The sequence below is a fragment of the Papio anubis genome, chromosome 11 (assembly GCF_008728515.1).
Source record: "Papio anubis isolate 15944 chromosome 11, Panubis1.0, whole genome shotgun sequence".
Taxonomy (NCBI): Eukaryota; Metazoa; Chordata; class Mammalia; order Primates; family Cercopithecidae; genus Papio; species Papio anubis.
This window is the reverse complement of record NC_044986.1, coordinates 11772924-11799268: the sequence shown is the minus strand read 5'-3', so window position 1 is coordinate 11799268 and position 26345 is coordinate 11772924. Positions and strand designations below refer to the sequence as shown.

Here is a 26345-nt window from a genome sequence, read left to right as displayed (position 1 = left end):
GCTGGTTCCACCACCATGAATGGCATCCAACACAGAGAAGACCCCAAAGACAGCACTCTACTAATGGCCCTGTAAGGTTCCAAGAGCCTGGCTGAAGTGCAGGAGAAGTTGGCCTGCGTTCAACTCCCTTTCCCGCTGCTGCTGAGGCTGGCAAGCTGATATAACAGACCCTTAAGAGTCATAGGTTTGCATTTGTTAACTGACAAGCAAAACTCCATTTCCCTCTTCAGATCGTTGGTGGTATGAACATAAATAATTATTCAAAAATGTGTCCAAGTTTTCTTTTGGAAAATTTGAAGCAAATCCTTCTCTCCATACATCATGAAGAAAACAGCCTAAAAGGTTTCGAAGTCCCCAGGATTCAGATGTTCTAAACGTCTTCCCTACTCAATACCTGTCATCCTTAGGTCACCTCCCAGTTTGCAAAGCTCTCTACCATGTGGCTCTTCATTTGCTCCTCTGGGGAACTGGTAGGGCTCAGAAAGGAACGATGATTCCATTGAGGTGCCAGTAAGCAACCCAGCCAGGGCTCCAACCAACCGATTCAGATTTTCCACTGGATCAACCTCAACCTGTCACAGGTACTGCTGGTCTCAGTCAACCCCTCTGGCAAGTCACCCCCGTGTGCAGCACGTAAGACCCTTGGCAGCCCTGCCCTTCCTGCATACACAACAGCACTCAGTCAGCACCTCCAGGCACAGGAAACCATTTGGTAAGACACGAGTATTAAAAAAATAAGTTGCGTGACATTTATTTTGTCTTGTTAACATTAATATCTGTAGAAACATTTTTATTGTCAGTATAAAAATTAACAGGTTTTATTAAATACTTTCTCCAATTTTGTAACACATAAGATCAGTATAATCTGCATTCATCTTGCATGGCTATTGCAAAGTGAGTTGGTGTTTCAAAAGCAAAACACAATACTTTACTACAGAAGGAACCACCGCGATTATTTTGTCTGATGTAGGTATGAGGCTGGATCTTTTGGTGAGGTCCTGCCAGAATTAGATGAAAGCAATCCGTTAAAAAGATGGACGTATCCCCAAAACTCTCAGCAGAACAACTCTGTGTTTCAATTTTCTATGATGGGACTTGAAGATCCTAACAGGCGTCTCTAACGCCAAAGAGTCTGGAAGCCATTATCAAAATTCACTGAAGAGAACACAGGCTAATCTGATTAATGTGCAACTCAGAAGCAGAAGGCCAGCTGCCAGAGAGAAGCACATTCTGCTATCATCTCAACTGAGGTCTGTCCTCAAGGAATGGATTAAGGCATCTTTTAAGAGGACGCTGGTACCACTTGTCTTGGGAAGTCCAGTTAGACATTGCGTTGACGTAATGACAGGGTTGCACACCAAAATGAAACACCTTCCTATGAATGGGTTCTTTTAATATGGGGCATTTAGGAGGTCTAAGAACAATCGTCTGACAGCAGCATTTAAACACAAATAAATCAAAACTTCATTTTCCCCAAATTAGTCATATATTGTAAATATTTCTCTTTTCAAAGGATCTGATAGCTAGTTAAGTCCAAGCAATAGATTAACTAGTCTGCTGTGCTGCCTGCATAGAAATGCCACTTAAATTACACAAAAAAACTATAAATGATTAATTGTTTTGTATATTACCAATTCATTAATAAATTAATGTTATACCATTTTCCCTGAAAGCAAAAGTATTTTTCCACCTCTGCTCGGTGAAAATTAAGAAATTCTGTGTAAGAACAGCATTTAGCAAATAGCTATTAAAAAAAGAGAGACCAATTTTCTAGGTGCATTGGGACATCCATTTAAAATCAATACAAAAAATAATTCCTTGTAAATATATAATATATATTTATACATAATTTGAATATATTTACATACATCCAGCACCTATATACTGCGTTTGTGCTCTGTAAGTGTGTGCTGACATAAATCTTCTCCAATTATTACAAAATTAACAAGGAAGGCAGAACATATGTCCACCTTGAGTCCGACTGGTCCACAGCCAGTACGCGCGGCAGGTGAGAGGGGTTACGCGGTGGCTTGTGGCAGTCCACTGCTCCAGACACCTTCTTCTCCTCCTGGTGAAGATTACAAGTTTTCAACTGTATAAATCTTTACACATATGCTGATTACTTTTCCAATTATTTACTCCTCTGATCCATATATACAAGCGGAGACAACAAGCTCTGGGAGGCATGGTCTCCCTGCTCAGTGTAGCTAGGTTCCCGGTGCTGTCCTGTTTGGGGACAGGCAGACACAGTCATTCATGTTTTAACACTGCCATTTATGTGTGGATACTGAGGAAGGCATGGTTCGTAAGGCATGGGGTCTGGAGAAAAAACAGAATCATCTCCTGAAGAACAAGAACTTCTTGTGTCAGGGTAACTAGGTGAATACTGTTCGAGAGGTTGGCTGAGGTCCAAGTATTCCTGAAAGAAGGGAAGAGAGACGTTTTATTTCATCTTGTGTCAGGATAACAAGGTGAATATGGTTCGAGAGGCTGACTGAGGTCCAAGTATTCCTGAAAGAACGGAAGAGAAGAGTTTTATTTTAAACACAAGCTCTTGAGATGTGGGTACCGGATGCGGGACAAGACAGAAGACCCCCAGAAGGTGAACAGAGACTCAGCCCACCTGAATTCCACAAAGACCTCCCCGTGAGACCCACGTCTGATGTACTCCAGGCTGCCCTTAGCTTTTCTCTTGAAACCCATCATAAATCAATGATTGGCAGGTAGAGAACAATAAAACCTAGTTGAGCTATAGGTGCCGGGCAGGCAACTCGACTTCACACGGACCTAAATGACCTGCTGAATCGACACCACCTCCTCGCTAAAGCCCTTGCTTCACATGCGAGCCCCAACAAAATGAAAACCAGGAACATGCTGTGGGTCCCCAGGCCCCCTTTAAGTAGTTGAGACCATGAATATTTATTTTCTGAATTACATTTTACTATTGTAGTTTCTGGGATAATTGAAGGGGAATACTTCTTCATTCAGTGGGTAATTTAACACATGTAAGTCATTACTCTCAGAAGCTCTCCGAGCCGAAAATGTAAACAGGTTCAAAAAAGGCTTGGATATACTCATGTATGTTAAATCCATAATGCGCTGTTAAAGGAAACTTTAGGAAAATACAGGTTAAGTTTCAAAGTTTTGAAGGTTTGAGATTCAGAAAGTGTCCTCTGCTCCCCAAGGCATCCGGTGCTGGCTGCAAAAAACCCTCTGGGTCACCCCAGGATGACACTTCCCCTGACTTGGGTGCCCACGGACTGCTTTGTATGGCCTGAGGGCTAAAGATGGTCTTTAACATTGGTAAGTGGTCAAAAAAAAATCAAAAGAATAATAATATCCTGTAGCATTAAAATGAATAAAATTTATATACAATTAGAGAAAATTCCAATTTCAGGATCCATCAAATTGTACCAGAAGACAGACTAGAACGCATCTATCAGATGTGTTAGATCTTGAACTCATCTACTAGAACACATCTATTTACATATTGTCTGTGGCTACTCTGGGGCTACAGTGGCAAAGTTGAGACAGAGACCATAGGGCCCGTGAAGCTGAAAATATTTACTCCTTGGCCCTTCACAGAAAGCAGTTGCCGACCCCTTTTCTGAAGCTATGAAAAGCTGTCTAAACTGGGAGCTTGTGGGTCTCTCTGCCTCCACTGGGCTGGCACAGTGGGGCCGTTCTGCTCACACATCCAGAAGCCAATGACTATTCTATGACATGTGGTTTTGCTGAGAGGGGGCAAAAAGTGCAGACCACAGCACAAACAGCCTCAGTGTTATCAGAAAAGAGCCCATGGAATGTTGGCAACTAGACATTTTTAAAGACACACACACACACACACACCCCCCCCCACACACACACCCCCTATAATTCATCACCAGGGTTGGCAAGAGAAAGAGTCCCCATCCCAGAAGGGGAATGTGTCAGTTCCAACAACATCAGCATTAACCACACAACTGGAAACAAACACGCCCACCACATCAAAAGAGAACTTTTTGCTTACAATGATAAAAACGAAATTTTGTCCTAAATGGAACCATTTTTTCTTGAGCATATGGTAATGATTTTCAGAAGGAAAGAAACTTCGATTTTTATATCCGTCAGACAATATGGCATTCTGCTTTTTTATTTTAGGATACTAGATACAAATTTCAGTATGAACGGACCCACTCTACATGTCAATATATAAATAAATCACTTTGAGCATAGATATGAGATTAAAATAGAACTTTAGTGCTTTTCCCAGTTTTTTTTTTTTGTTGTTGTTGTTGTTTTGTTTTGGTTTGGTTTTTTTGAGATGGAGTCTCGCTCTCACTCTGTCGCCCAGGCTGGAGTGCAATGGCATGATCTCGGCTCACTGCAACCTCCACCTCTCCGGTTCAAGTGACTCTCCTGCCTCAGCCTCCCGAGTAGCTGGGATTACAGGCGCACACTAACACGCCCGGCTAATTTTTTGTATCTTTAGTAGAGACAGGGTTTCACCATGTTGGCCAGACTGGTCTGGAACTCCTGACCTCACGATCCGCCCACCTCGGCCTCCCAAAGTGCTGGGATTACAGGCGTGAGACACTGCGCCTGGCCAACTTTTCCCAGTTTCTAAATGAAGCCATAAACTTTTCAGATCTGATAGGAAAAAAATAGGGATATCAGTAGATTCCAAGTCTACAGTTAAAGGAACTTATACTAGAAACAACAATTTTGGCAGAAGAAGAAAGGTGGTTTCTTTCCCCCCTTGAACCGTTCCTTTCCTTTCAACTTCTGAAGGTCAGCTGTATTCATTTAAATGCAATCTCTTCCTTTATCCAGCACAGGCCACAGTCAGACGCATAAGATAAAGCTGCTGAGTTAAGACTTCATATCACTACACTTGATTATTATTTTTTAAGAAATAACTCTAAAACTATTTTCTAAATCAGAAATTAAGTGTATTATTTTCCTAAAATATTTGGGGGACCTTAACGCTTTTCTTGTTGAGACAATTGCATGGTTTGGAGTTAGTTTCCTGTATAAAAGAACACTATTGTGCATCCTCATTAAATATCTCCAAACACATTCATTAACAATTTCTCTATCTTAAGATTTGACTGGACTTGATGGGTTTAACATCTTTCCTGCTCAGAGCATATGCTTTCCATAATTATAAAAGGCACTCTATCTGCATATTGAAACAGCCACTAACATGGCTAAATTTGGACAATGAGTGACAGACGAGTGTTTCTTTCGTTGGCAAAGATCATAAATTATTACTATTTTTTTTTAGATGAAGTCTTGCTCTGTCTCCCAGACTGTGGTGCAGTGGTGCAATCTCAGTCACTGCAACCTTCGCCTCCTGGGTTCAAGTGATTTCCCTACTTCAACCTCCTGAGTAGCTGGGATTACAGGCACACACCACCACATACAACTAATTTTTGTATTTTTCGTAGAGATGAGGTTTTGCCATGTTGGCCAGGCTCGTCTCAAACTCCTGACCTCAAGTGATCTGCCCACCTTGGCTTCCCAAAGTGCTGGGATTACAGGTGAGAGCCACTGCACCCGGCAGAGATCATAAATATTTTAGGGAAAATAAATATTTTAACAAAAGGTACATGTTTTTATGTAAAAATCATGTAAGTTGCTCATAGAAAACAGGGTATGTTTACATACACCTAGAAAGAGGCTGCAAGGCACATACCATTACCAACAGGATCACATAGGATAGTACTGTGGTAACAGAAGCTGGCGTTACAAAACTTCGTTGTATTCCATCAAGCAAATGATGAGAACGTTATCAGTTCACCCACTAATGACCAAAGCACAGAATCAAACTTGCACAGGAATCCAAGCTCTCTGCCATGCACACCAAAGTCCTGCAAGTGAATACTGCTTCCCCTTTCCCACTCTCCCACACACGCCCCGGACTGCTCCACCAGCAGCTACACTGAGGGCGGCCTCGGGGATGTCCCTCTGTCTTTGGTTTCGTGAGTCAGAACTCATAAAATGAAGTTCTGAGAAAAATCATGATTTCAGAGGAACCCATAGCTGAACTATCTGACCCCTATGGAAAAAGAATAAACAAGACCACAGACTCCAACCAACAGCCAACAGGCGAGTGTGCGTGTAAAATGCTATGTGTCTCACAAGCCAACCAAGGACAAGGGGCTTCTGGAAGGAGGTTCTTACCTCATTGGTTGTGAGAGTGAGAATTCGATCCAAGTCTTCTACCAACTGCTTGAACGTTGGTCTCTGGGAGGGCACCGCATGCCAACAGTCCCTCATCATCATGTACCTGGGAAAATTTCATTTCCTCGAATTAATTTCATACGCACTAGGTACGTGGCTATAGTCAGTTTTAATAGGCAATATGGGGACGTGTTGTAAATTAGGAAAATGTATCAGAACTTTCCAGGCAACTAGATTAGGAGGTCATGAATCACTTTCCCAAAAGCTTCCCTGCCAGTTCCTCCAAAAGGCACTTTGACTTACACAAACAGCACGTAACCCAAAACATGTTAGAAAGGCATCTAAGCCATCAAGAAAGACACGTCTATGTTTTTCCCTGGTATCCCTGGGCCACAGTGACATCTCACAACGGCATCACACCCTAAAGATGCTTTGGAGGCTGAAGGAAAACGCGTATTTCCATGGGCTGGTCTCCAGTCTTCCCTCCCCGACACCCTTCCCTGCACCAAAGCAGCTCTCCTATTTATCTGCCCAACGCTTTGGGTCTTAATGACTGTAGTTGACAAAGCTTCCTGAGTTTAAAAAAAGTAAAATAAAATTTGAAAACTACAACTTCAATTTTTTTATGAATTAATCTGCCACCACTGGGCAGCACACTAACTTCCTGATTAACTCTTAGATAGGCCTAGCTTCCTAGGTCTTATCTTGATTACGGGTTTCGACAGATCCTCTATGTTAAAAGAAAAAAAAAAAAAAACAATAGGAATGACAAAGAGCACAATAAATGCCTTTATATAATATGCTATAAAATGTGGCCATTCATCAGACATCCACAGTACACCGAAAAGCACTCACGGGATTACTGATATAAAATCCCCATGAAATGATACACAATAGACCGCAGTCTCTGGGACAAGCACTCTTCTTAGTTAATCCTGGAGGGGTAGAGGCAGGAGGCAGAGAGACTCCTTTCAAAGCACGGATTCTATTGCACCAGGCACACGTCACCAACACGACATAACTCTACTTAAAAGTGTGAGGCAGGTTTTGCTAGAAACCAGCTCATGGTTTTATAGGCAGATCTGGTGCTCTAAGGAGGGTGCCTAGACACATTTTCAATTCTCTGCACTAAAACACAAGTGAGACCTAGGTAACCAAACACGAGTTCCTTCGCTCTGAGGAAATGTGGTTGGCGTCAATCTGTAATGGCAATTTTCAGTGGTTCAAGAAGTTCCGGAAATACCGATTCACCACTGGCCACGATGGGGCCAGGCGGGGGCCAGGCACAACCACTGGGGAAAGGCTGTGTTGGTTCCTTAATCCTACACCCTGCAGGGCGGCCCCACGGCTTTCTAGCTTGTTTCCTGACCCGTGGGTCTTCCTGTCCCTCCACAGGAGACTGCAGAAGGCACAGCACAGTGGCCCAGGAAGACCATTCTCGCTGGCTCTGCAAAGTCAGGAGCCCTCAGCCAGTAAGCCAGACACCCTCTGATCCAAAGCCCTCTCCATACTCAGAATAATGTTCTTTCTCTCAGACAAGTAATGGTTGTCGGTGTCGCTATGTATCCCAGTTCTGGATTGAGCCCAGAGAGCTTCAGCCATTCTTCTTAGAGCATGTTTAGGAAACTAGGGGCCTTTAAAAATGAGGTACATCAGGAGAAGTATTAACGGTGTGGCAAGTCCACTGTGGCACCGGCAGGAAAGACAACAGCCCTTACAGTTCGTTGGTGCAGTTGGCTGGTTTATCCATTCTGTGTCCTTCCTTCAGCAGCTTAAAAAGTTCCTCCACGGGAATCCCTGGGTAGGGCGAGCCCCCTAAAGTGAAGATCTCCCACATTAACACCCCGAAGGACCAGCTGCAACAAAAGGAGAAAGCACAGCATTACTAACCCATCCACACTGCCGAAACCTAAACATGCCCAGCTGAGACATAAACACCTCCTCACTTCTGAAGTTCAAAGACAAATGGGCCCTCCTGCAGTTCATCCCATGTGCTCTTTCCTGCCCCGCAAGAGCATCCCCAAATGATGATGACACGGGGATGTGCTGATGGAATTTTCCATCAATAGACAAAAAGGCAAACTGCCATCACTCTGGAATAGAGCTGCTTGTCTTAACTGTGGTGTTAGCAATGCAAGGATCTCAGTTTCTCAGTTTCAAAGCCTTTACACTCCTTTCCGACTCCCCATGTGCCTGACCCAAGGGTTGTGATCTACCAGGATGGGCAGTTGACAGAATAAGGCCAGCAAGCCAACTCTGCAGGATCACAGCTGCCCTCTGTGGCCGCTGGAACATCTGCTGCACAGAGGCTCTGGAACTTACTAAGATTGCAAAGGCAGTCAGCACAGGGCTGGGGTTAGGATGAGGAATCACATGCCCCAGATGAGTTGCACACAACAAAACTGAACACACCTCACAGGCCACAATTTATTTACACTTGACTCTTCAGAGACTTGGGACTTCCTGTGCCAAGTTCAGGAGACTCAATCTCTGGGATGAGCAAGCTGAGAAAGCCAGGCTTAGCGATGCCATGGGCACTCTGGAAACTCACCCTTCTGTACTCGATGGCGGTGGGTTTCACTCCACAGTTTTCTGTGGAGCAAAAGCAGCAGCACGGGACAGGCAGAACAGCCTCTGTGCCTCAGATGCTCACAGCAAAAAGGGGATCGTAATGTCTTCTTTTTTAGGATTGTTGAGAGGACCAACTATGGTAGCACAGAATTAATGCCTACCCAGAACTCTTCCTACTCATACACATAAAAAATAGTTTGATTTTCTTTTTTTTCCCCCAGAGTCTTGCTCTGTCGCCAGGCTGGAGTGCAGTGATGCAATCTCAGCTCACTGCAACCTCTGACTCCCGGGTTCAAGTGATTCTCCTGCCTCAGCCTTCCAAGTAGCTGAGATTACAGGCACGCACCACCACACCCAGCTAATTTTTGTAGTTTTAGTACAGACGGGGTTTCACCATGTTGGCCAGGATGGTCTCGATCTCCTGACCTCATGATCCACCCGCCTTGGCCTCCTAAAGTGCTGGGATTACAGGTGTGAGTTACCATGCCCAGCCTTCAACTGAATTTTCAAATCTAAAATGTCAGTTGGAGCCTGACCCAAATGGTTTTATAAGTGTATCATAACAGAAATATTCTACTGTGTTTCTAGAATGCTATCAAGTATGCCAAAGCAAGACCAGACCTTTCTGTTGAGGGATAAACACAGACAGTAGACCCTGCGGAGGTCCCCAGCCTAGACCACATCTCACCCAGCTCCACTCTTTAAGGACAAATCTGGGTTAGAGGGAAATATGACAAACTATTCTTAAGTGGGAAAAGCTCCAGGATTATTCCTTTAATGGGGTGAAGAATATGCCAAGAGCTTGGCGAATTAGATATTGGCTTTGTAGTTGCACATCCATGAATATGTTCAAGGGAAGGACTTCCGCTCTGGCAGGAGGAGGTCAGCGGTTCCACCTCCTGTGCTCTTTGAAGCCAGGCAGATTAGTAACAGAGCATTGGTTATCAGCCTACCATAAAATCCGTCCTTTCTAAGGCCGGCTCCTGCACCTTCTACGAATGTGTGAAATGCAGCAGCCACCAAAGAAGGAAGAAAGGCAAAATACGTACAGTATTTTTGCAGCTCAAGCCCAGGAAGAAGTCAGAGAAAAGACAGTTACTCACACATCACTCTGATGAGTGTATACTCTATCAAACAGGGCTTCTGGAGCCATCCACTTGACTGGAAGTCGACCCTGAAAATGTAGAAGAAAATGTAAAAACTAAATATATTAAAAAGAATTTATCTTAGCAGGCTCAATAGGGCTGTGCCCTGTTTAAGAGCTGATATTCTCATGGCTTTTACTGGTCAGTCAATAGAGCAGAAATCAATCCCAATGAGGACCATATATAATGTGTGAGATGCACAGATTTGGGCCATTAATAAAATGCCATCTCCTTGGATTCTTTTATCTCCCTAGCATGCAGATCCTCCTTGACCAGTTATTAGGCAAAAATTAACCCAGTAACTTCCAAGCTCTAGTTTTTGCTATGAAAGTTCTTGATGAGAACCATAAGAAAATCCTAGTGGGCCGGGTGCGGTGGCTCAAGCCTGTAATCCCAGCACTTTGGGAGGCCGAGACGGGCGGATCACGAGGTCAGGAGATCGAGACTATCCTAGCTAACACAGTGAAACCCCATCTCTACTAAAAAATACAAAAAAAAAACTAGCTGGGCGAGGTGGCAGGCGCCTGTAGTCCCAGCTACTCGGGAGGCTGAGACAGGAGAATGGCGTGAACCCGGGAGGCGGAGATTGCAGTGAGCTGAGATCCGGCCACTGCACTCCAGCCTGGGCGACAGAGCAAGACTCCGTCTCAGGAAAAAAAAAAAAAAAAAAAGAAAATCCTAGTGGCTGTTGATTATTTTGTATATAAGTGTTTCACATTTACTAAAATTGACATAAATAGAGGCTAAATTTGCATACTGAGAGTTTGTGAATAGGAAGGCAAAAGAACAGGAATCAGGGGCAGGGGAATGGGTCCCCATAGATCCTACCCAGCTCTCAACATTGACAGCCTTTCTCTTGGAACATTCTGAGCCCCACGCCCGCCCCCGCCCACTGTGTTACTGCCATCAACTTACATTGGTGGTCTTTTTGTAATAGTCTATATTGTTGATATCTCTGGCGAGTCCAAAGTCTGCTATTTTCATCACATTGTTTTCTGTTACCAAAACATTTCTGGCTGCTAAATCTCGATGAATACACTGAAATCAAGAAAGAACCAAGGGAAATAACAATTTCAAAACACCACAAGAACAAAAAGGAAATATGTTCATTTCTTAAAATGCAGCTAGAAAAGATAGCTGATGTTAAAAACCAGTTGCAGTATACTATAAGAAACAGAGTGTGGCTGGGTGCAGTGGCTCATGCCTGTAATACCAACACTTTGGGAGGTCAAGGTGGACAGATCACTTGAGGTCAGGAATTCAAGATCAGCCTAGCCAACACGGTAAAACCCCATCTCGGCTAAAACTACAAAAATTAGCTGAGCGTGGTGCTGCGCACCTGTAGTCCCAGCTACTCAGGAGGCTGAGGCATGAGAATCACTTGAACCCCGGAGGCAGAGGTTGCAGTTAAGCTGAGATCACGCCATTGCACTCCAGTCTGGGTGACAGAGTGAGACTCTCAAAAAAAACAGAAAGAAAAGAAAAGAAATACAGTGTGGCTCTAAGATCAAGAGACAGGTCAACTGGGATCATCTGAGAGCCTGGAACACGACATGTATTTGTTTTGGAATTATAAATAAATAGAATGATCATTTTGAAAAGTGAAGGTAGACTAAATAACCATATTCCCTTTTACCTGCAATTGTCCAGCCACACCGGTGTCTTCCTTTCAGCTGCTTACAGATCTGTATCTGAGCATCCTAAAATACTTTCTCTCAACACTTGCTCTCCTGCCCTTTACACCTGAATTTTCAGAAGCGTTGGTTAAAATCCAACATCGCATCTTCTTCATTCCTGGTCACTTCTCAAACAGTCTAACCGGTGTTCTGCTCTCGCCTCACCTGAAGCCCATGAAGAACCTCTGAATTGTTAGATGCAAATGATGTCCTCCAACTCCTCAGTTGTTCCTCCTCTGTGGCTTCAGATGCTACTGATTTCTTGCTTTTTAAAACGGTCCCTCTGTTTAAGTTTTTTTTATTTTTATTTTTTTTAGATAAGAGTCTTGCACTTGTCGCCCAGGCTAGAGTGCAATGGTGTGATCTCAGCTCACTGTAACCTCCGCCTCCTGGCTTCAAGGGATTCTCCTGCCCCAGCCTCCCAAAGTGTAGCTGAGATTACAGGTGCCCATCACCACACCCAGCTAATGTTTTGTATTTTTAGTAGAGACAGGGTTTCACCATGTCAGTCAGGCTGGTCTCGAACTCCTGACCTCAGGTAAGCCACCTGCCTCAGCCTCCCAAAGTGCTAGGATTACGGGCGTGAGCCACTGTACCCGGCCCCTCTATTTAGTTTTATCCCATCCCCTTCTCTCAGCTGGCTCTCTCTCTCTCTCTCTCCATATCCTCTCAGAATCTCTGGCTGGCTCTTCTCTTTTTCTGTCCCTTCCAATAGAGGAATTGTTCCATTAAGTTTATGTATTTCCATATATCCTCACGGCATTAATTCTAAACACATACAAAATATACGCAAGTTCGCATCTCCATCCTGACCTCCCTCCTGAGACCCACGTTCTCATATTCAACTGTCTATGGGACACTTCCACACTGACGTTCCCTTGACGTCTCAAATTCAAGGTTTCAACTCCTATCCAATGCTTATCCTCTTTGTCTCTCTTAATCGGAGAGCTATACACCGGTATTCTTTACACATTCCTCCCAAGTCCTGTTGATTTCAACTCCAAAATGCCTTCCCATGTGTCCATACCATGCCTTTCCTACTGCTAGTCCCTTAGTCCAGGACATCTTCACTGTCTGCCCCTTCCCCCTGAGACTTCCACGCTGCCCATCTAGCGGGTCTCTACACTTCCAAACTTAGCCCTGTTGTACCTCCTCCATGTCCCATATCTAAGGTTCTTGAAATCACCAGTCATGTCCTTTTCTTGGCCTCTACCATGGCCAATGCCCGTCTATCCACATTCTCTGTCCAGTTTCTCTTAACACCTGGCCTCAGCCTGAATGTGTCACATACACTGAATCTAAACACTGAAATATTAAATATTGCTACACAACAGCTAATTTATTGTCCTGACACTAACTCTTGGGTCTCAGAAAGGTCTAGCTATTACGACTTTTCCTTCCTTCCTTCCTTTTTTTTTTTTGAGACGGAGTTTCACTCTTGTTTCCCAGGCTGGAGTGCAATGGCACAACCTTGGCTCAGTGCAACCTCTGCCTCCTGGGTTCAAGTGATTCTCCTGCCTCAGCCTCCCAAGTAGCTGGGATTGCAGGTGCCCACCACCATACCTGGCTAATTTTGTATTTTTGGTAGAGATGGGGTTTCACTATGTTGGTTAGGCTGGTCTCGAACTCCTGACCTCAAGTGATCCACCTGCCTCGGCCTCCCAAAGTACTGGGCTTACAGGCGTGAGCCACACACCTAGCCTATGACTTTTCCTTTCTACAAATGCTATGCTATTGTGAGCTGTTGCATTTTTGTTACACTTTAATGTAGCAAGATTTCCACAAGATACAAGGTAATTAGGGTCCCCAATCATCACCTTCTATTTTGGGAAGAGATAAGACATAAAGAAGAAATATCACCACTGAAGGCTTTTACACTGGTTACTGGCAAAGGTTAACTATCATACGAAGCATAAAGTCTTATCAATCCATTCAACAATGCTGAAACGGAGCTGATCTTCTGCACTCCATGAAATGGACAATTAAAAAAGGGGCAAGCTAAGTGATCCCTGAAATATACATAAGGAACTGTTTGATTCCACCCTGACTGCCAGCTATTCCTTGTGTTCACACACTTCTGGGCCCCCCGGGTAGCCTAAGCCCAGAAGCGGGAAAGCAAGAAAGCCACGCAAGCTTGCAATCCCTGGCCAGGCTGGAAGCAGGAAACGTGAGAGCTCCCAGAAGCTGCCTGGAGATTCGTCTGCAGCCCGGTTCCCAGTTTTGGAGGCCTCTTCAAATTGAACTTCCAAGCCCCGGGCCAAACTCTCCCGGTGGCGTGCTCCTACCGACACGCGCTCTGTATGTCTGGCGAGCTGTGTGGTCAGAAGAATGTGCTTCCCACGCACTGGGCTCCGACCATGCATTGGGGCTCAGCTTGCACAGAGACAACGCTGATGGCTCCCTCCACCATCTTCTCAGCAAAACCCAGAGTCTACTGTGGCCATTCCTCATGCCAGGTGCTAGGAAACATCAAACCCCAGCCTCTGGGTTGAATAAGAGGAGACTTGGAACCTACACCCGAGAAAAAGAAAGTAATCAAAGGCAAGCCAAATCCCCGTCATCCACAGGAATGTGAGCTGCTCTCCAGCACAGAAAGCTGACCATTTTACACAATTAGGGCCCTGGGACAGTTTTGGTGTTCCACAGGTGAAGGTCAGTGGGTCACTCAGGGAAGGAAGAGCAATACCCCTATGACGTAGACAGTATGCCCTGTGCCCAGTACGGCTGATGACATCGAATTCCTGCGGCAACCTATGACACGGATAGTATTATACCCATTTTACAGGTGGGGAAGCTGGGGCTTCACTAAAAAAACTGCTCAGGCCGGGTGTGGTGGCTCACACCTGTAATTCCAGCACTTTGGGAGGCCGAGGCAGGAGGATCACGAGGTCAGGAGATCGAGACCATCCTGGTTAACACAGTGAAACTCCATCTCTACTAAAAATACAAAAAATTAGCCGGGTGGGGTGGCAAGCACCTGTAGTCCCAGCTACTCGGGGGGCTGAGGCAGGAGAATCGCTAGAACCCGGGAGGTGGAGGTTGCAGTGAGCCAGGATAGTACCACTGAACTCCAGCCTCAGCGAAAAAGCTAGACTGTCTCCAAAAAACACAAAAAAATCTGCTCAGGGCCAGGCTCGGTGGCTCATGCCTGTAACCCCACCACTTTGGGAGGCTGAGGTGGGCGGATCACTTGAGGTCAGGAGTTCAAGACCAGCCTGGCCAACAAGGTGAAACCCCATCTCTACCAAAAAATAGCCAGGTGTGGTGGTACATGCCTGTAGTCCCAGCAACTCAGGAGGCTGAGGTGGGAGAATCACTTAAACCCAGGGGGCCAAGGCTGCAGTGAGCCAAGATCATGCCACTGCACTCCAGTCAGATGACAGAGTGAGACCCTATCTCAAAAACAAAAACAAACTGCTCGGGTTTAACACTTTGAGGGTTAACTGGGTTTGGGATTCGGTTAAAAAAGTAAAATTAGTGTGATCTGAGCTAAAAATAGCAAGGATTTTATAAATTGTGTAAGGCTTAAATACCCTATTACCTAATTGCATTGCTGTATACACCATGGAGTTTTTTCACTTCTCTGTCTCCAGTCCCCAACCCGCCCCCAACATTCACACACTCACACATGCACATGTACACGCACAACTGAAAGCTGCTGAAGGCCAGGCACTGTGTGCTCATCTCAGTCGGCCCAGCGCTGAGCACAGATGAACCCAGTACATCAGTAACGATGTAATCAACAGTTCTCTTTTGCCCCTTCCTTCAGGCAAGCATGTCTCTCTCAAGCCCACGACTCCCCCATTTTGAGGGGATGGGTGTGGGAAAGCCAGGGCTGGACCCTTTCCCTGGTTCTTCATTCTCCACCTTCACGAATAAGCGCTCCATTTTTGGAAGCAGAGCCCTCACAAGGGGACCATTCTTAACATCTTCATCTACCACCATTTTCAAACCTATTCTGGGTCCTTAACTGCGGGTAGCCTCCAGTAAGTGGCTTTGGAACCACGTAATGTCCTAAAGGCCCATGCAATATCCCTTTTACCTTGGGCTGTTGCTCAATGTAGAGGCAATGAGGCCACACTGGGGCACTAAACAACCCCCCCCAACCCCCCCCACCACACACACACACGCGGAATCTCATTGGTCCTGCCTCAGTTTAGAGAGAGTTAGGGGCCTCCTGAGAGCAGGAGACAGCTGAGTGGGGGACCAGGAGACCTAGGTCTGGGACCTGCCACTCCACCAAGTCCCCTTCTCAGAAGTGAGGACATCTGAGTCCTCCTGACACATCTGGGCTCAAAGTATTCACGCCACTTCCTCACCGTCCTCCCTGATATAATGGGGATCCAAATCCCACCTATTTCCGGGTTGTTCTGGGGGCTACATGAGATGCTTTATGTCAAATGCTCTGCCACAGTGCCTGGAAGATGGTTAGCTTCTCCCAGAGTGGTCAGTGATTAATAATAACGATAGTTACTATGATCACAGCCCTTTAATATGGGTACTTCCGTTCTTCCATGATGAAACAGATTCATTTGCCCTGGTTAGCAAAGTTCGTCTCTTAGTTTTCTCTCCACCAGCTCCAAAACAGGAAGGAGCTCTGAGTCCTCAGGGCTAGGGTGGGCAGGGGTACCACCACTGCCTCTAGGACCAGGACCCAACACCCGTGCTTCTCACCAGTCTGAGCGCCAAGGCTCTACTGCCTGTCCCCTCCTTCCTGAAGCTCCTGTGTGGGGCCTCTGCACTCCGTGTCCTGATTTTCCTACCACCCAGGCTGTGCCTCCTTGGCCTCCACTGCTATTTCTGGTGCTCTCAGTCAATCTCTAGATTTGAGAATTTTCTCAGGACCTGACTTCAGGCTTCTGTTCTCCTCTTCCAAGCTTCTCCGCAGATGAGTTTGTCCACGCCCATGGATTGAACTCACAGCTCCCTTTGCTGCCTCCCAGCTGTTAGCCCACCCTCAGAGCTGAGCTGCTGCCTGCAGCTTCTTCAGTATCTCCCCTCGGATGACTCAGATACGTTCAAGACGAGCTCTGGATTTTCCACCCAAATCTATGCCCCCTGCCCCAACCCTGATTCCCAACTCCTCCCAGAGTTAGAAGCTGCACCACCATCCGGCTTTTCAAGCTGGAAATCCAGAAGTCATCCTTGATCTCTCTTTCTCTCCCTCCTATCTAATCAATCCGTTCACTATCCCAAGAGCAAAATACGTCCAACATCAGCCCACCAGCTTCTCTCAGTGTCTTCGGACCCCACAGACCCTAGCCCAGACCATCATCACGTTTGACAGGCACTCAGCCTTCCCATTCACCCTACAAGCAGCAGTGAGAGTCACCTTTGAAGCACAAATGGATCTTCTCCCTCCCCCTCAGCAGCTTCCATGGCAGTGACAGCAAAGTGCAACGTCCTGGCATGAGTAAGTCCTTATCCCACTGTTTCCTTCACGGCACCTTTTTCAATATTTTTTTTAATATTTTTTATATTTTATATTTTTTTCGATTTTTTTTTATAGCCTGATGTTCATTCCCACATTTACTGTCAATTTCTCTTACTATCACCCATGGTTCCTGCCCCAAGAGGTCAAGGACTATGTCTATTGTGGCCACTTCGCTGGAGAGCCTGACCAAGGCCATGAGACATCGGGCGTGCTCTAGGAGTAGATGTTGAAGGATTTCATAAAATGACCAGGCCAGCCCTCCTACTACATTTCTCCTAGTAGCACCGCCCTGCTGGGTGCAAAACTGCTTCCCCTATCTCCCGCACAGGTAGGGCAGGGAGTGATCAAGACCAGAAGATCAAAATAGGCAGCCTACAGATGGGCTACAATCCCCAGGCTTATTTAGGAAGAGTTCACAGCTGCAGAAAAGGAGGGATGGCACAGTGAGTATCTACGGCTGCTGGGTTTGCTTGTTACACCTACTCAATCGCTTGCTGTCTCCACGTCCTGCCCCACTTGCCCCCACACACATACACACACAATACATGCATGTTATGGCCAGACCGCTTAAAACTGAGTTGCAGGCATCACTGATACTTCACAAATCTCAATTCTTCAGCATATTTCTCCTGCAACAGATACCACTGTCACCACCCCCCAAATTCAACACTGACACAGAAATATAATCAGTAATATTATACAGTCCATATTCAAATTTCCATATTCAAAAGACATTCACAAATGTCCTTTCTAAGAGCTGGCCACCCTCCCCGCCCCACAGGATCCAGTCCAGGATCCCACTTTTACACTTAGAAATCGTCTCATTGGCCCCTTTAATCTGGAACTGCCTCCCCAGCAGTTTTTGTCTTTCGAGTCACTGACATTTTGAAGTGATACCTTGTCAAATGTCCCATGTTCTGGATCTGTCTGGTTGTCTCTGGATGCCAAATATTTGTTGATTGGCAAACTCCCCTGCATACATGCATGCACACGCACTTGCACACAGACACAATCACAGAAGTCAGAACTGTGTTTAATTAGTTTCCTAAAACCTATATATTGGGAGATTTTTATATAAAAAAATCTGAAAAAGTCTTAAACTCCAAACTCTCTTGAAATTTTTTTGAAAGTTTTTCTTAAATTAAAAAAAAAGGCAAAACCCCGTCTCTACAAAACAAAAAACAAAAAACTTAGCCAGGTGTGGTGGCACATCCCTGTAGTCCCAGCTACTCAGGAGGCTGAGGTGGGAGGCTCACCTGAACCCGGGAGGTCAAGGCTGCAGTGAGCTGTGATTATGCCACTGCACCACTTTATTTGAAAGAAGGAAAGAAAAAAGCATCCAGAACCCTGGGCCATGTTCCTATGTGGCCAGAGAGTAGAACTGAGGTGTAGCCGTTCCTCGAATCTCTGCACTCTGAGTGATTCGGAGGCCTTGGTCGTGTGACTGGCATGGCCCCGTGGAGACCTGAGTGTGTGACCCTTCAGCCAACCCAGACCCCCAGTGACAGAGGGTCCACGCCCACCAGAGGATCTCACCTCTTTGGGGACCCAAGGAATTCCTGGCGCTGCAATGAAGTGCACCGCAGGTAGGAGCAGTGCCCAGGAAGCAGCTCTGCCCCTCCGCTTCCCTATGTGTGGGGTTGACAAGGGAGTTTTGGGTCATCCAACATGCCTCTGAGGACATCTGGGCACCTGTCGAACTACTTTCAGAATAACTGAAATGTTTCAAGTTCCACGGTAAGTGGCATGCCCGGAATGCAGGCAGTCCACCTCAGGGGACCCGGCCAACTTCTAACCACAGAGGGTCACCCGCCAAACGAGACAAAATAAACGCAGAGCCCCAGGATGCAAGGTTACTAAAATACCCCTTTGTTTGACATTCACTCTTAGAATATTTAGTGCCAACCCAAAACACGAAATACCTAAAGTCTATGTTCAAAAACTCAGTAACCACAAAATAAATGAAGCTTAAAAAAAAGGAAAATCATCCGAATTAAAGGGGGCCTTTAAAACTATCCACTTCCCACCCGGAGAGCTGAATTCCCAGGGAAATCAGACATGGTCCTGTCTCAAAGAAGAGATATCTTTTCTGCTCATCTCTGCAGCGACGCTATAGGTTTATGAGGCTGCTTTGGTTTTAAAGAGTTCATTAAACTCAAATATGAATAACACAATAAATATTTTCCAGGTTGTACAAGACATGCGAGGGCTTGATCTAGCAAATGAGCACGTCTAAATTGCCTGTTTTCTTTAAAGACATTTTTAATTGGATTCCACCCAATCAAGTAGAATGTGAAGGACTCACTTTTTGGGAAGCCAAGTACTCCATGCCTCTGGCCAGCTGGTAGGTGCACGACACCAAGTCCTTGAAGGTCATCTGCTCCTCAGGAACACGGTTAATGTCATAGGAGTACTCCATTCCAGGTGGCCTCCGGGCTCGGAGGTATTCTCGGAGGTTGCCTTTAGAGGCATACTCAACTATGACATAGAGAGGCCCTGTCGAGGAAGAGGAGAAGCTCCCTAAAGAGAGAATCCAAGGTCTGCCCTTGGGCAATTCAGCAAAACATTTTTAGTTATTACAACCCAATGCTTTTTTTTTTTTTTTAAGTTTAATATACAGGGGCCGGGCGTGGTGGCTCATATCTGTAATCCCAGCACTTAGGGAGGCCGAGGCAGGTGGATCACCTGAGGCCAGGAGTTCGAGACCAGCCTGGCCAGCATGGCGAAACCCCCATCTCTACTAAAAATACAAAAATTAGCTGGGCGCGGTGGCACACACCTATAGTCCCAGCTACTATAGGCCAAGGCAGGAGAATCACTTGAACCCAGGAGGTGGAGGCTGTAGTGAGCCAAGATCATGCCACAGCACTCCAGCCTGGGCTACAGAGAGAGACTTTGTCCCCGCCAAAAAAAAAAAAAAGAAAAAGAAAAAATTTTAACATACAGAAAAGCACACATAAAAACAGAATGCCTGCATTATAATCTCTGCAAAATGATAAATCAGCCCTTCATCATGATAGCCGCAAAAGGCTGTAGGAAATAAAACAGAGACATAGTTGACGCGATCTTCCCTGTCACTCTCATGCTGTCACCTGCATCCTCTTGGAAAGCATGGATCCCTCCATTCTATCCTTTTGGTTCGTTTTAACTAGTCAATAAGTAATATATTATTTTTAATCATATAAATGAATAATAAAGCTCTTAGCACTTTGCAACATTTTCCCCCATACATTATCCTTTTGGAACCTGTTGGGCTTATAAAAATAAATCTAGATCATTCCTTTTCACAGCTGCATATGCTGTATCACATAAACACACCACGCTTTATTTATCCATTCCCTTATATGCATGGGCATTTGCTTCCAGGTTTCAGCCATAACAAACAGTAGGCAATGAACATCTCCGTACATGTTCCTTTACACACGTGTGCAATAATTTCTCCATGGTATAGACTCGGGGTTGGCAGACTACAGCCTGCAAGCCAAATCCTGCCTACTGCCTGTTTGGGTAATTAAATTTTATTGGCATGCAGCCAGGTCCATTCATTTCTGTACTTCTAGCGCTGCTTTCTCACTACCATGGCAGACACGAGAAGTTGCGACAAAGACCATAAGGCCTACAAAAGTCTAAAATATCTACAACCTCCCTTTACAGAAAAAGTTCGCCAATTCCTGTAGAGACCTACAAGAGAAATTGCTAAGTCAAAGATCCGCGTTTTCGAGTTTACTAATTACTTAGCAAATTGATTCCAAAGTGCCAGCAAACATTCAATGGAAGAAGCCAGGGTCTCTCCCCCAGGGAAAATAACGTATTCCTTCATACCGCTTTCTCCTATTTTAAGCTACTCTTGGGAGCTCAGCCATCTGTGACCCACAGCAAGACGTGGATTCCTCAATCCTTGTTTTAAGGGAAGAACTTCTCAACCAAAACATAGGATCTTATTCTGAGAAATCTCTCTTAGCACTTACAAAGCGAAAACATCAGGAGGCTGCCTTTTCCAAAGCCCCCTCCAGGTTATGACCCAGAAACGGCAGGGCCCTCCAGGCTCTCAAATCCAAAGTCACCCTGCACCCTCCTTTCCGCCGGCCCCCAGGTACGGGCACAGACCCTTCTTTGTGTTCATGGCTAGGAACATCTTCCAATGGGGATTTTAAAAAGAACTTTAAACATGCACACGGGGTGCTCTGGGAGCAGGATCTAGAAGCCCAACCGTTTCTAAAATGATTCTATCAAACTGCAGAGTATTTGGACGAATGCAGTTTTTCCTCCTACTCACCATCCTGTGTGCAGGCTCCAAGAAGATTTATGATATTTTTGTGTTTCCCAATCATCTTCATCATCTCCATCTCTGACACCAGATCAGAAAGGTCTTTCTCTGTGGCATCATCTATGAACAGCAGGTATATTCACAAATCAGTTCATTTCCTCTAACTCATGGGCAGCTACTGTCAGTTGCCAAGAACTCAGTTGAAACGCATGAAATTGAATTTCAGAATCAGAAAAGATTTTCCAAACCATCTCCCTCATTTGATGGAGGGAGAGACAAAGGCCTACACAGGGAACTGCCTCGCTCTGTGTCAAAGAGCTCACTGGGGGGCCAATGGTGCCAAGAGTCAGGACGAGAGCAGGGGCTTCTGACACTCATGCCAATTCTTTCCTAGACCATGAAATAATCTCATCCTCTGCCATATCTAAGGTGTCTCAGAAAACCACACCAAACTTCATGGTGCCTGAAACCAGCCAGGAGACCAAGGATAGGGCGATTTTAAATCACTACAGACTTGTTCCCGACAAAGCATTCCTAACCCAGCCCCTCGAGGCCCTTGGAGCACTCCGAGATGGGTTCAGAGAGCTCCCCATAAACAGGGCCATAAACGTGCGTATATGTGCATTCTGAGCAGGTAAGGGCTGTGACTTCTAGTGGCTTCTCAGAGGCACTGCAATTCCCATCCTAAGAAAAGTTATATAAACTTCCGCTCTGTAATTTCAAGCAAGAATGGCATAGGCTCCACATACACGGGCTCGCAGTTAGCTTCTCCTAAGTGGCAAGACTTTCCCATGTGCTCTCCACCTCAAGTTAATTCAGTATGGAAAAATCTGGGTTTCCTTTAAAAAAATGAAATACGGGCACGGATAAGAACCATGTTGCAAACAGTTTTTTAGCTTCACAAAAGGAAGATCAATACAAGTGACTGTGCATGCAAAATTTACACTGATGTATGTGAAGGAGGGAGCCACAGGCCATGAGGGAGGGAGGGAGACACAGCTGTGGGCTGTAAGAAAGGACATGCCACAATGGCTTGCGGACTAACATCCTTCTGTGTCCTTAAAGGGAAGGCTGCCAGCCTGGGCATCACAAGAGAAAGAGAAGTCCCAGACCTCCCTTTTTGCAATATCCCATGTAACTCTGAGCCCATTAGCAAAACCAGAAGTTCCGCCAAAAGAGATGAGAAGCCTGGGTCCTCCCCACACCTGCCCCTGGTACGCAGCCAGGGGCTGCCTCCGTCAGTGGTGCCACCACACCTGGGGCAAGAAAACACAGTGTTCCTCCCCAGCATCAGGCTCCAAGGTGGGGAACATCTCAAAGCACTCAAGTTTTCCTTGGGAGTCATTCAGATAAACAGCCTTTTAAAAAACCCAAAAAACAAAACGCACCTCTTTTTGACAAAGTCCAGGCTGCTACTTCCCCTTAGGAGGGATGTGATGACTATCCCATGAGAACCCACAAAAGACAGATAAAGTCTAACTCCAGAGCGCCTGTGACATGCCCGGCACCATATGCCAAGGATGGGCCTCTCTGCCTGGAAACGTGGGAAGCACTCGGCGTGGGATCTTCTTTCCGAGATCCCTACAAGAGGATTTATAATGTGACCGTTCCCTATAACTCTTCTCATAAAAGAATACTGCAGGACGAATAAGTTAATGGTTAAAAGTTCTTTAAGTTCTTTGGACATGGGCACGAAGCAGGGTTGGAAGTTAATGTAGAAGTGTTCACAGTCCCACAAATACAACACGACATTTACATCTCAGGGTAATTGTTTACGTGTCCCAGGAGGCTCTGCACCAGCCCTGATCCTGTTCGCTCCTTCTCAGCTTCTACGTGACTCTCCCAGACCAGCGTCATTTCTGCTTTGTTCCTCACGCAAAAGAGAAGGCTTTCTGCTCCCTTACGTCTCTTCGTTCCCTCCAAAAACACAAATTTCCTTGTACTTGTAAAGTTAAGGTTTAAGTCCCAAATCCAACACACCAACTCCTAGCTAATAAATCCAATTATATGTGAGTTGATAATTTCTAAGCACATAAAAATACAGAGAGAATGAAGACTCGTGGTCACGAAGAAGGAGTCAAAGAGTAACTCTATGTAAGAGGCTACCACTTTCTAACAGAACTGGCTTTTCTTTATAAGTACACACAGCTCAAGATAAATAGTCTGTCCGAGATGCTGATTTATACTGAAAACTTCTCAACCCCTAGGTCAACTATGTGCTCTCTGACCCCGTGCCATGATAGAGTTCACATGCCACAAAAGGAACTTTCTTGATAAAGACTCTCCAACCAGCCCCTCCCCGAGCCTCCCGCCTCCCCGCTCACCTTTCAACATCTTCACGGCCACGGTGACTGCCTCCTTGGGCTTGTCTTTGTCGATTCCCACTGCTTCCGCCATGACCACTTGCCCAAAGCAACCTTCTCCCAGGGGCTTGCCCAGTGTCAGCCTAAATGTGTAAATAGGGGATTAGCACACAGCATCTGGTGATGGGGTGTAGCGAGGGAAATTCCAGAACTAAATATAAAAATCTTTCAGCGGCTTGCTAAAGCATGGAGTGCTTATCATATGGAACTAATGAGACTTAGGGTACACACGCGCCTGAGTATTTTCCTAGTGACGTTTTAGAGAATGGCAATTACTGGTGGAACAGCTATTGAATTTCACATCGGTATTCTTGGTTTATTTTCTTTAGCGAAGGTATCCTTGCTAGTGCGGTGGTCAGCTTTCCTAAGTGCCAGAGAGGAGCTTTTGATCTTGAGCCAATTAAATATTTGTAATTTAGAATGGCTCAAAGAAAAAACGTTAAGACTGTTCTTATTTTTTTTTTTGTCCCTGTAAAATGGTGGCTTTAAAATTATTATTATTCAAATACCAACGGATTTTATGGTCACATTCCTTGCCAAGTTACAGGATATGCCTCTTAAAAGCATTTCAAGGAATCTCTAATTTTTTACTAAAAAGAAAATTCTAAAAAATTGGGGACTTTTTTTTGACATAAGTTTAAAAGTCCTTATGACTACATAAAATTAACAATGAAGAAAATCCAAAGTGAACACCACAAATTAAACGTCTAAGACTACAAGGTCTATGCACGTCAGATGAATAGCCATATATTGTCCTTACGCATTCCAGAAACCAACAGAATGCAAAAGTCTTTGGAATACTTCCGAATATGGCTTATTCTAACTTAAGCATAGCACAGCAAAGCATGGAGCTGCCATCAGTAAACAGTATTTACAATAAATACACAATGGTTTGCAAAAGTTCAGCATAAAAACTGAGGGCAGCGTACGCTATGCTGAGGTCATTTTGTTTCTATCCAGAACTAAAATTAAATTTGACATCTTGGCAGAAAATAAATATTTGCATTGGAAAAATGGCTAATTTATGTCCCACTGCCTTGCTACTACAAGCATAACAATCCGTTCTTTGTATAACTTCTGCCTCCAATCTAATAAACTGCTTCTAAATAGCCTTCATTCATTGGAAATCTGTTCCACCTACGTTTGCACTAAACACTGTTTTGAAATGTTTAGCACTCAGATTTTCCACACTCAGGGTACCCCGGGTGGGAGGTAACAGTTGGGCACATACAGACTTCCACTGTTGACTGCGGTATCACAGGTGGCAAAAACTATGGACTAAACCCGAAAGCTGCGATTTCTTAAAATATGATCACAACCCCCCAGTTCGGTCATATATATAGGAATGTGCGCATGAACCTACCTACGTATATAATCACACACAAACTAGGGCTGGCGGAGTTCACAAGAAACATCCATTTCTCCACATCCTACAGGTAAAGAAACTATTCTTTGTGTTTTTCTCTGGTGCCCCACCAGTAAATGTCCAATTAACATGCCTTGAGTGAATGAATAAGTGAATGAGTGAGTGTTCTTTTCACTACAGTATACAAATCAACTGGAAATTACTTCCATTAACACTCTAACCAAATAATATCTATATAATTATTCAGTCCTAGCTAATGGTACACATCTCTAAACTGGCAGTTGGGAAACAAAACTGATGTGACGTCACGTGAATCAAAATCAGAAGTGCCAGCCACGTAAGCTACATCTCCCTTCCAAATAGAGCTCAACAGATCAGTCTCTGGAAAAGCTTATCTTCGCATTTCCAAATGTGTATATGCATACACGAGAAGTCTATATTAAACACTTCCCTACCATAATCTCAGGAGCTACTGAGAATGTCAAGGCAAACAGGGTAGCTGCTCATAAGCAAGTCAAGAGCTTATTCCAGTGTATGTGATGCAGAAGCAGTCAGCATTTCCACCTTCCCATACTCTCAAGCTGTTACTACAAAAAGTACCCCAGAAGTGAGTGGACAGTCCTACAAAGACCACTGCACTTCCTTCCAGAAGGAGGATCTCGGAGTCAGTCCCCTTCTAGAGGACGAGGGCTAGTAGTTCAAGTTCTGCCCACTGACTCCATGCCCCACACAATGATCCTGCTGAGGTTTGCAGTTCAGAGCTCCCAGGTTACCACCACGTGAAGGGAAATGAAAGGAAAACTCACATAAGCTAAGAACTCTGCTCAGTCCTGGGAGGTCTGAACCACCACCCTCATTTGATGAGAATGAATTTCAGAGAATCAGGTGCCTCACCCGAGGTTGCCCAGCCACTGTCTGGCAAAGCCACGATTCAAATGCACCCCAACGGAGCCCCGGTACATGGAGTTCAAACGAGACCAAGAGATACACAGCCCCAACAATACCCAGGTGGTCACATTTTTGCCTAAACATCTGATTGGCACACCTCTGTATCATCCAACAAGGAAAATATTATGGACCACAGAAATTAGATGTCAGGTACCGTATTTGAAGCTTTTCAGCCCAATATGATATTAATAACCAATGAGAACAGTAACATTGGGTAGAGGTCCTTAAGGCCATTTATATTCTGCCTCTAATTTCTCCACAGAAGTGAACACAGAGCAGTCTTGTTCTAGTAACCAAAAACTGGAATGTCAGATCTGTTTTATAAATTGGATAATTCTACTTTTATTCCATTTGACGGAGTCTGAATTGCCCAGACACTTAAAAAATGATAACCAGATGCCATCTTCTTT

General features: G+C 45.1%; 1 protein-coding gene across 12 annotated transcripts in view; it reads right to left on the bottom strand.

Moving 5' to 3' along the window:
* Positions 1-726: 726 nt before the first annotated feature.
* The window catches only part of FGFR2 (fibroblast growth factor receptor 2), a 120491-nt gene continuing 94872 nt past the window's right edge, over positions 727-26345 (bottom strand). For 11 of the 12 annotated variants that reach the window (XM_003904342.3, XM_009215494.2, XM_009215491.2 and 8 more), the window contains 8 exons: positions 23583-23704; positions 21268-21378; positions 19297-19487; positions 10797-10919; positions 9840-9910; positions 7884-8021; positions 6166-6271; positions 727-2419 (listed from right to left, as the gene is read on the bottom strand). In XM_003904342.3, coding sequence (XP_003904391.1) covers positions 2255-2419; positions 6166-6271; positions 7884-8021; positions 9840-9910; positions 10797-10919; positions 19297-19487; positions 21268-21378; positions 23583-23704 — 1027 coding nt within the window. In that variant the 3' untranslated portion in view covers positions 727-2254. Of the gene's footprint in view, positions 2512-6165; positions 6272-7883; positions 8022-9839; positions 9911-10796; positions 10920-19296; positions 19488-21267; positions 21379-23582; positions 23705-26345 lie in introns of all 12 variants that reach the window. The other variant, XM_009215495.2, reaches the window with a different exon arrangement.